Genomic DNA, 10,707 nt, shown 5'->3' on the forward strand with positions numbered 1-10,707 from the left:
GGGATGTGAAGCGTTGCACCACAGGGCACTGAGACAGGAAGCGGAATGACCCGCACCCTTCCCACAACCCACGGTGCCAAAAATGGGACAAGGTGCTCTCTGGGATAGCTGCCCACAATGCACCACTCCCAACAGCGCTGCAAATGCTGCAAATGTGGCCACACTGCAGCGCTGGTAACTGCCAGTGTGGCCACACTGCAGCGCTGTCCCTACACAGCTGTATGAAGACAGCTGTAACTCACAGCACTGCACAACTCCAAGTGTAGCCAAGCCCTCAGGATTCCATGCTGGAACCTGCTCACTCCCAGCAATCTCTAGTATCTCTCCCTGAGCATTCCCCATTCTGCAGCTTCCTGCTGCTTTTTATATAGGAATCTGCTCCTCCATCTACAGCTGGTTCCACTAACTAAACCACACATCCCATCTGAGGTATGGCAGGCAGGGCTAGTTGTACAGGGCTGGCCAGCTAACTAACTTTAAAAACTGAGTGTTAATGGTTAATTTCAATTTTGGAATAGCATGGGGTTCTGATCCTGTGGATCCTACCAAGTCTGTACCAATGGGAACCATAGAGCCTGGGGCAGCCCTCACTGGTAATGCCAAGGTCAAGGCAGGCTGCAAAAGGGGGAGCAGATACTCAAGACTGGTGGGTAACACTCAAGTTAATCTCCTCAACCAGTGATTAACTGATTTCCCACACTGGTTATCAAGAAGCAAAAGAGAAAAAAAAAAAAGTCACACAGCCCTCTGGCTTCCAGTCAGCGCCTAGTCCCAGTATAGTTAGAAGTTAAATTTTAAAACTCTACTCACATACAAAATGCTCTTCTGACCCCAAAGGGTCAGCCACATTACCAGGTCAGCATAGGTTTGGATCTTACTCAAAATACCATGCTGCCAGCCAATCTTTTAGTGTCTAAAACTAAAGGTTTATTATAAGGGGGAAAAAGGAAAGAACCAGAAGAATGATGTTAAAGGGTAAGACAGCTACATACATACAAAGACTTCAAAGTCCATATATCAGGCTCCTAGCAGTATTGGTGAGTATGCTGGCTTGAAAGTCCCTCTGGAATACATCCACAGCTTGGATGGGTCATTCAGTCCTTTATTCAGAGCTTCCATTTGTAGCAAAGTTCCTCCAGAGGTAAGAAGCAGGACTGACCCAAAAATGGAGAAGATGCAGCTGCTTTTTTACAGTTTTCTGCCATGCAGCTTGTGCTTCCTTTGTTTCAAACATACTCTGCCCTGCACATGGCTTGGAAGCCTTTTCTGTCCATAGGCATGCCCCAGCATGCCTTGTTGAGTCATTAGGTGTATCCCCTTACCCTCTCTCAACAGGTCAGTTGTTTAGCTGATGGTCCTTAATGGGCCATCAAGCAGACTAGGCTGTCTAGGGGTGTCACTGTCTGCGGGTGTCACCCAGAAGCATAGCAAAATATAGACATACCTATCTATAACTTATAACAAAAACATAACTGAAATAATCAGATCTGGCAAATGATAACATTTTTGCAGATAGCTTACATGGCAATCTCATTACAATATAGATATTCATTATATCTTCAGGTGTACCCCAGATTCCATACGTTGTCACAGCTCCTTTGTCATTTTAAAACTCAGAGGCAACCTATATGTATTAAGCCATTTAAAGTCTCTTGGCAATACTTGTAATGCCATTCATCCAGTACAGAGTGAATGCATATGCCCTGTTTGAGGGTACTGGCAATTGTAACACCAAACACTAACCCACAGCAGTGCAGGAACACTAAGCAGGAAAGAAGTTGATAAAGGTTGTCTATTCTTCCCACTAGAAGAACTCATCCAAAAAAATCTAACATGAAAATTGACATGATGATTTACTTACTGGAGCTGGGAAAGTTCCCAGAAGATCCAGTCCTTTAGGCTTTTCTTCGTTTTGAAGAGATTTCACTGCAGACTTTGGAGTTTCCAAAGGCAGTCTACTGAAGTCAGAAAGAGGACTAAAAAACAAACAATTAAAATTAGAGTGCGTTCAAAACCAAATTTATGGGCTATAATTTAGATTAAAATCTTTACTTACCCACTTTGAAATGGTGCATTGATTACACATGTGCTTATTGTTTCATTAGTACCCAGAGCCAGCTTTTTGGGGCTGTCTCTCAGCAGAGGGTCAAACTTCAAATACAATGATTGCTTCCTCAAAGCAGACTCTTTAAACTGGGGGGAGATAGGTGAGAGATTACTCACATTGAAGGATGTGTTACTTTGTAGCATAGCCAACCCATACTCCAAGTGGTGTGTTTCCACCAGAAGATAGGCTTATTCAAACCTCAACCTTGGCTAGACTGCCAACAAGGACAGCAGCTAGTTTTGCGGGGGGCACAGAATCATATGAAAAACTGAGCTCAACCTATTGTCTCTATCTACTCATGAGATGGTAGATTAACTGCTACTCCCAACTGGGCCACATTTGAACCTACAACCTAGCGGAGAAAGGCTTAGATCTTATTGTTCTCTCCCTGTCCCTACTCTCGAGCCAACAAGTTTAGCTGCTTAAATATTAAATACTTACTGAGGATGTACCAAATTGTTCCAGGTAGTCTATTTCTATGCCCATTCCTAGAACTGGAAAGGACAAATATATTAATAAAAATGATTTAATGCTGTCATACGGTTGACAATAGAGCAGGATGGAAAGCGTCATTGATATTAAACTGATGGAAAGCAAAGGGGAAAATCCTGTCCCCCTGTTAGATTAAGTTGGTAGCAGGAGAAAAGAATTTTGAACTTCAGCCTAGAAGGGAAAGAGTTTGCATTAAAAAAAAAAAAAAAACACAACACACATCAACACCAACCCCACTCTCCTCTTAAAAAAACCTCAGGAGATATATAAAATATCTGGATAGCGTAGTGGTTAAGAGCGCCCTGCCTTGAACGGGAGAACCGGCCCTTGATATAAGAGACGGGTTAAAATCCTGGTTAAACCCATTCCAGAGGGGTCCTGCAAAAAGAACCCCTACGCATTCACCTGCCTACTCAAAGAAGTGACACGAACTAGAAGTCATGGCGGCTCGACCCGTCGCCCAGATAACAGTCGCGCGCAGATGTGAGGAACCAGGACAATCTTCATGATAATGGCTGACTGGAACAAATGCCATCATCGGACGAGACAAGAGAAACCTGGAAGATGGAAGCTACTACAACAGTAAGTAACCTAATGACGGGGATATAATGAAACATGAAAGGTGATATAATGAGATCGGCAAAAGACTACATCACACTGTACTAGAGAACAGCTGTTACCCAACAAGCGCTTCAACATAGTATAAGAGGACTGCTGTCACAGCTTGAGATAGAGGCCAACCCCACACATTACATCCCAGACTCAGAAGACACTAAGAGAACAAGTGGAAATGTGCAGCCCACACCTGAAGCTGAAACTTCACTGCCACCTCAGCCTCATTGCAAGAGCACAGCAGCTGGTATGAGGCATAGACATGGAGAAAGCATAGGCTACATGTCAATCCTCGGACGCCGGATTAAACCAAGGGCTCAGTGAGAAGTACCATCAAATAGTAATTTAGAAGATAGCCAATAGAGCCCCATGCACAATCACCTACTCCTACCAATAACTCAAACCAATAACTTATACGGACGACAGGCCTACTGGTATATCCTGAGATGCCTGGCTACACGATATAGAAGAACAGACAATAGTCGCCCACCCTGAAAATAAGTTCGGAGAGACACAAGGCTGACCGAGAAAGTTAGTCAGCTGTGGAACTACAAGAACGGTTAGAAGCATATAAGTGTATAAAGACATCGCTACTGAAAAAATTACAGTAGGCCTGGACTCCACTGAAGCCCCAAGAGACTGTGAACAAGGCTCAACAGCACTGCGGATACCAAGGCTAAGGGATCACTAGAGAAGAGAGGCCAAAAATAAATGCCCTGTTCTCCTAAAGAAACACCTAAGGTGTACTCCCTAACTGCAGGCAACAAACACGAATAACAGCAGGGCCAACACAGAGCAGAAACTTGAACAAAACTTGGAAGAACATATGGGAGCAAGAAGACTCATAACACCATGCAGTGGCTCGCGACTGAGAACCAAGAGCACACGCAATCTCCCAGAACAGAAACCCATCACCGATCACCAGTAAGACAAATCAGCAGCGGGCAAAGAACATAAGAGCTGACAGCACCTGGACAAGCAAGATGCACACATACTGGCATAAAAAACTAATAGCAGTGCATGAACGCCTAGCAGCACAGATGAACCCAGCTTGCTAGCGCAGCCTCCCACCCACAAACGGGCTAACACAAGGAAGGACAGTGCTGAGCATCATTGAAGACCACTCTGCCCAGTGGAACAGAACGTCCAACACCCTGGCAATTAACCGTGCCTCCCCACAACATAGAAGTCCTATCAGGCATCATAGCCGCCAAGCTCAGGACCATATGCGCCAGTAACATGAAGCACAGCTCAAGAGGCATTGGGAACAACATCAGAGGCTCAAAACAGCACAAGTCTGTATAGAGTAAAGGCAAGTTCGCCCAGACTCCAGGGTCCAGACAGACCACTTGAGCCACTGCCCGATTTGACTACAGGAAAGCCTACGACTCAATGCCGGCACACCGTGGATCTGTGAGATTGGCGGACGCTATAGCAAAGCAACAGGATACTAAAGGACCTACTCAAGAACTCAATAGGGACTATGGAGACAACTCAAAGGCAACTTGCACAAGTGCCATCAAGTGTGGAAACCAGGTGCATGCAGCTGTCCGCCGCTGCTGTGCTGCAGGCCTTAACCCCCTACGCCAGATAATCACAAGGACTGGATACGGACAGTCAGAGGTGGATCTAGCCATCAGCCCCTCCTCTACAATGGAGACATCAAGCTGTAATGCTAAGAATATGACATCGAACTCGTAACTGTCACGTGACGCGGTATTCTACAGTGGATATCAGGGATGTCAAATTACGGAGTGGAAGAAGTGGCACACAATATGAGTAGGAAGAGAGGAAAGTAGTCTAGACTGATGGAGGAACTACAGCGGGCGCACATAGCAGAACATAACAGACCAGGTCAACAAAAGTACCATTGGCATCGCCACAGACACAATGAAACACACAATGAGGAGGCAAGGAAGTACACAGCAATATCAACATACCAAGCGGAAAAGACAGGTCTGAAGAGCCAGCTCTACAGTGGAAGAGACAAGAGACCCGCCATCAACAGAATACGCACCCTGCCGTCAGATCATCAGATACATGAAATGAGCCTGCCAATAGAGGACAGTGAGATGCTGCCGATTGAAGACTCGAAAGCTCCTCATCAATGCACGGGTGGAATTGCCACAATTTCCCAAGTCAACACCCAGAAACGGAACCGAAAGAAGGCGGCGCGGCTTGGTGAGCGTCACAAGCCACTGTCCAGCTGGACGAAACCCGAAACGTCCAAAGTAATACGAGTAAGATGGCCCCCCCCAACAGATGAGCTGCTTAAGCAGAGATTGCCTGAGGCAGCAGCAACATGGGAGGAAGACACCAATAGCAGAAAGAAGTGCCAGGCAAGAAACTTGCATGGGATTACCCATTGACAGATAAGCGAGGTGGCTGAGCATTGGGAAATGCCTACCATGGCGAAAGGGGCTGACTAAAAAGACGGCACTAGAGTCTTAGCAGCAACGAACAGGCACGGAGCCCAGATTCATTGAAGTCAGCTCCTACCATAGGCTAGAGAGACCCAAGTGCAGACTGTGCAGAGAGGCTAGAGACTATCCAACACACATATTGTGCAAGGAGTAAGATGCAGGCAGAAAACAGATACAAACTGAACGGCACAACAAGTGGCTGGCATGTGCGTACAGGAACATCTGCACAGCGTATGGGGCTACGAATCCTCCACATACCATTGGAGATGTCACACACAAAGGTTGTGTAGAATAACAGGCAACGATTCTGTGGACTCATCCAATCCAAGACGACAGGCAGTACTTGGCCAGAGTCGACGCAGACTATTGTAGTAATAAACAAAGGACAGAGAACAGACGAAGGGGGTGAATAGTTAGTGACCATGCCAATGGCACAGAACATCAGGAAGAAGGAATACCATGAAAGCTGGAGAATACCAGGGCTGAATAGAGGAACTAAAAGGATGTGGAAAGTGAAGCCAAAGTGGTCCAGTGGCGCAGTAGCACTCGGGGCTGTGACTCCCACAGATCCAGAACAACATCAGAGCTCTCTGTCGCGAGAAAGAGGCAGATCTAGAAACATCTAGATACTGCGCATGAGAACCCTCAACCCCAAGGCTCTTAGGTAGAGACTCACGGTTAGGAAGACACATTACCACCATAGGGGGAGGGAATTTTTTTTATAATCATTTTGGAGGGGAAGGGAGAAGGTTAAACACAATGTGATCAATACTTGATGTACTTTGAAAAAGCTTGTGTAACTTTATAAGTTTAACAGGAGGTAATCTCTCGTAAAATCGACATGCCTGCTCGTTCTATGAACTCTCCCTTTAGTATAGTGTGACAGTTCAATTGACTCAGATATTACACACACACGCTGCTATTACATAGTTAGTGTTTCCTAAAGAATCCAACCTAGTATCTAAAGTTTGTGATAGATTGTAAAGTGGGCCAAGTAAACTTAATGCCATACAGACCATTAGCCTATCAGTTTGAATATACACAATCTTTTAAGTATATGCAGCATACCTTATAAAAATGTGTTTGTTTTTTAATAATAAATTGCTAATTGTCTGCTATTTCTGCTCGGTAGAAAAAAGGTATAAAAGCAGAAAGGCCATAGTACTAACAACAAAGGACAAGGCGATGTGGGCGCTAGGGGTTGTTGTATGGAAGAAGTGTCAATGTTCAATACGGTTTGTGTTTTGGATAGCTGGCAACTATGGGTGAATGTGTGTTTTATTTAATCGGAAATATAATTCTGAACAATAACAATAGACTCTGGACTGGAGGTACCGCGAGAGAGTCATCAAGTCTCAGTCCCCCCTCATCGGCAGACTCGAAATGATATCTAGACCATGACCCCTGATAGACAGTTCTCATACTACTCTTTAAATATCTCGCACGATGAAGAATCACTCACCGATCATCTAAGCAATTTATTTCACAGTGTTAAACTCCCGAGCTGGGATTACAAGGTCTTGAGGAACTTTGTTCAATGCGCGAAGCCTAATCATTCCTCCTTCTGCATTGATTGCCCAGCTAATTCGTTGTTCTATAATTACCTTCAAGGCAAAGGTAAACAGTTTGTCTCCTTCTCGCCTCGAGAAACCAGTTTTTAAGATATCCTTATTAAAACTCGCTATCTTATCGTCACCCTTGTCTATCTTTCTCTTTCCAGACTAATATCAAACCTCGCAATCTTTCAAGCCTTCTTATGGGAGCATTGTCTCAAGACCTTAATCATTCTTGTGCTTCTTTGAACCCATTCTCAGTTTCTCCCACACCCTTCTTGAGAATGCAGTGGCCAGAACTGGACCATACGGAAAGTTCCGCACTCCCAGCTGAGCCTTAAGCAGCGCAGAGTCAGTAGCAGAAGACTTACTCGTCAGTCTCTATAACAACACTACTATTAAATGATAATCCCAGAATCATCGTTTGCGTTTTTGCAAAACATGCATCACACTGTTAACTACTCATTACTTAGATGGCGTCCACTATATACTCCTAGATCCCTTTCGCGCGACTCCTTCCTAAACAGTCTCTTTCCATTCCTGTATGTGTGAAAACCTGATTGTCCTTCCTAAGGGAGCCATTTGCATTTGTCTTATTAAACTTCATCCGATTTCACCTCAGCCATTTCCCAATTTTTCCAATCATTTTGAATTATATACCCTGTATCCAAAAGCAGTTGCAATCCCCCAGTTTGGGTATCCGTCCGGAAACTTAATAAGTTCGTTACTTTCCTAATGCTCTGTACATTTAAAGTCACTGATGATGATATTTGAACAGAGCCGGTCCAAAACAGACCCCTGCGGAACCCCACCATGTTTAAGCACCCTTTCCACACAGATTGGGAACCATTAATACTGACTCTGAGTACGGTATCCAGCCATTAAGCAACCACCTATTATGTAGCCCATATAATGTATTTTGGATCAAGAACATGTGAGCCAATTGCAAGAAAATTGAAATGGCAGTTGATTATAAATGATCCAACAGTAGTCACTGAGTCTGAGAGTACTTTAGACCCTCAACTGAGGTAAGAGGCGCCTGAACGAATGACACACGATTTTGCTGGTTTGTTAAAACAGCTCTGTATGCTGTTTCTTCTACTCAGTTTAAGTTATAGGAACATCTCATTACAATTTTCTAGTTTTTTAATCCGTTTCATCCTCCTACTTTTAATAGGCACAATCCTTAAATTCAGACAGGTAACTTTTCCTTAAGATTATTGAAAACTGACAGGACATTTGAAGAAGATTGTTACCCTAAGCCCTTGAAGCATTGTTTTATGGGTCGTTTCCACTCTGATAGTTTACTTTGATCTGGTTTCCTTGTGCAGTATACAACCGAAAGCTCTTTTAAAGTTGGTGGGGTGGGGGAGAGGGTAATTTTGTTAACAGTGGTATCCAAAAGTACTTCCGCCTTCTTCCTTCAAAAACTGACTAGGTTTCATGTTGACATTGCTTGACGGGACAATTTGGACACTAAATAACCAGGGCCAAAATCCAGTTGTAATCTAAATGAAACATACTTGCTTAGTGACAATTGGTTTCTAATGGTTTTCACTTGGCATTAGAAAAAGCACTTTAACTTTAGGTTTCAATGCGGACAGGTGGGGAGCAAAACCACAGGTATTGGGGAACTGGAACCTGCGAGATGCCTCGGAAACAACGAGGAGCGTGGGCTATAATGGCAGAGAGAAAGGAGGTCGCACAACTGGGAGCAAGATCAACCAAGTCATCTTAGAGCCTATATACAATGCAAGAAGTATGGGTAATAGCAGGAAGGACTGGAAGTGCTAATAAATAATACAGCTATGACATTTTTGGCATCACTTTGAAACGGTGCGATAATATAACATGACTTGGAATGTTGGTGTGGATGGTACAGCTTTGCTCAGGAAGGATAGAGAGAGGAAAAAGGAGACGTGTTGCGCTATATATTAAAAATACACTTTGGACTGAGGTGGAGATGGACATAGCACAGAAAGTGTTTGAGAGTCTCTGGGTTAGGGCTAAAAGGGGTTAAAACAAGGTGATGCATGCTAGGAGTCTATACAGGCCACTTTAACCGGTGGAAGAGATAGATTGAGGCTTTTTTTTAAACAACTAAACAAAATCATCCAAGCCCAAGATTTGGTGGTGATTGGGGACTTCAACTATCCGATATGTGGTGGGGAAAATAACACCGCGGGCACAGACTATTCCAATAGTTCGGACTGCATTCGTAGACAACTTTTTATTTCAGAGGTTGAAAAAGTACTGGGGGACTGTTCTAGACTGATTTTAAAATAGGGTAGGAACTCCATTGAGATTGAAAGTAGAAGTCAGCTTGGGTGAAAGTGATCATAAAATCATAGAGTTTGCATTCTAGGAAGGGGGTTAGAAAGCAGTACAGCAAAACAGAGGAAATGGATTTCAGGAAGCAGATTTTGGTAAGCTCAGAGAGCGGGGGGGATGAATTAGGTAAAGTTTCCATGAGAATCAAGACATGGGGGGAAAACAACTGGGGGAGTTGGCAGTTTTTCAAAGGGACACTATAATGGCCAAAGCAAGCTATTCTGTTGGGTAGAAAGATAGAAAATGTGGCAAAAGACCACCTTGACTTAAACCAATCTTGCGATGACCTACAAAATAAAAGGAGTCATAAAAAATGGAGCTAGGTCAGATTTACAAAGGATGAATATAGGCAAACACACAGGAATTGCGGGGCAAGATTAGAAAGGCAAAGGCACAAAATGGCTCAATAGGTATGGAGAATTAAAGGCGAAACAAGAAGACTTTTTATCAATATATTAGAACAAGAGAGACCAAAGGACGGGTAGGCCACTGCTCAGTGAGGAGGGAGATAACAGTAACAGAAACTGTGGAAATGGCAGAGATGCTTTAATGAATTCTTTGTTTGGGTCTTCACTGAGAATCTGAAGGAATGTCCTAACATAGTGGATTGCTTATGGGACGCGGATAGGTTTAGTAAGATTAAAATAAAAAAGAGCAGATTAAAATCACTTAGAAAATAGATGCCTGCAAGTTTTCACTTAGCCTGATGAAATGCATCCTAGATACTCAACGGAGCTAAAGAGGAGGTATCGAGCCTCTATTATTATTTTGGAAATCATGGGAGACAGGAGAGATTCAGATAGACTGGAAAAGGGCAATATAGTGCCTCTTTAAAAAGGGGAAATAAAACAACCCAGGAAACTACAGACCAGTTTAGTTTAACTTCTGCTGCCAGGACCGATAGAGCAAAGTAATTAAAGGGATTCATCTGCAAAACACTTGGAAGGTCGGTAAGGTATAGGGTAATAGCCAGGCATGGATTTGCTCACCATGAAGACATAAAATGGCACCGTGCTAGGAAGCTCAAACCAATTAAATCGTAAACTTAGCTTCTTTGAGTAGGATAGTGAGCTTTGTGGATAAGCGAGAGAAGTTTGGATGTGGTGATACTGACTTTTTAGATAAGAGCTTTATGATATCTTATGTCTTACATGATATTCTTCTATTGATAAACTATGGCAAATTACAT

The 10,707-nt window shown here is 43.6% G+C and overlaps 1 protein-coding gene across 1 annotated transcript in view; it reads right to left on the reverse strand.

Annotated features, from left to right (window-relative positions):
* TACC3 (transforming acidic coiled-coil containing protein 3) overlaps nt 1-10,707 on the reverse strand; it is a 62,374-nt gene that overhangs the window by 22,209 nt on the left and 29,458 nt on the right. The window contains exons 7-9 of the mRNA XM_075066638.1: nt 2,549-2,601; nt 2,057-2,193; nt 1,862-1,976 (exon numbers count right to left, since the gene is read on the reverse strand). Coding sequence (XP_074922739.1) covers nt 1,862-1,976; nt 2,057-2,193; nt 2,549-2,601 — 305 coding nt within the window. The remainder of the gene's footprint in view (nt 1-1,861; nt 1,977-2,056; nt 2,194-2,548; nt 2,602-10,707) is intronic.

The sequence above is a fragment of the Chelonoidis abingdonii genome, chromosome 5 (genome assembly GCF_003597395.2).
Source record: "Chelonoidis abingdonii isolate Lonesome George chromosome 5, CheloAbing_2.0, whole genome shotgun sequence".
NCBI classification, from domain to species: domain Eukaryota; kingdom Metazoa; phylum Chordata; order Testudines; family Testudinidae; genus Chelonoidis; species Chelonoidis abingdonii.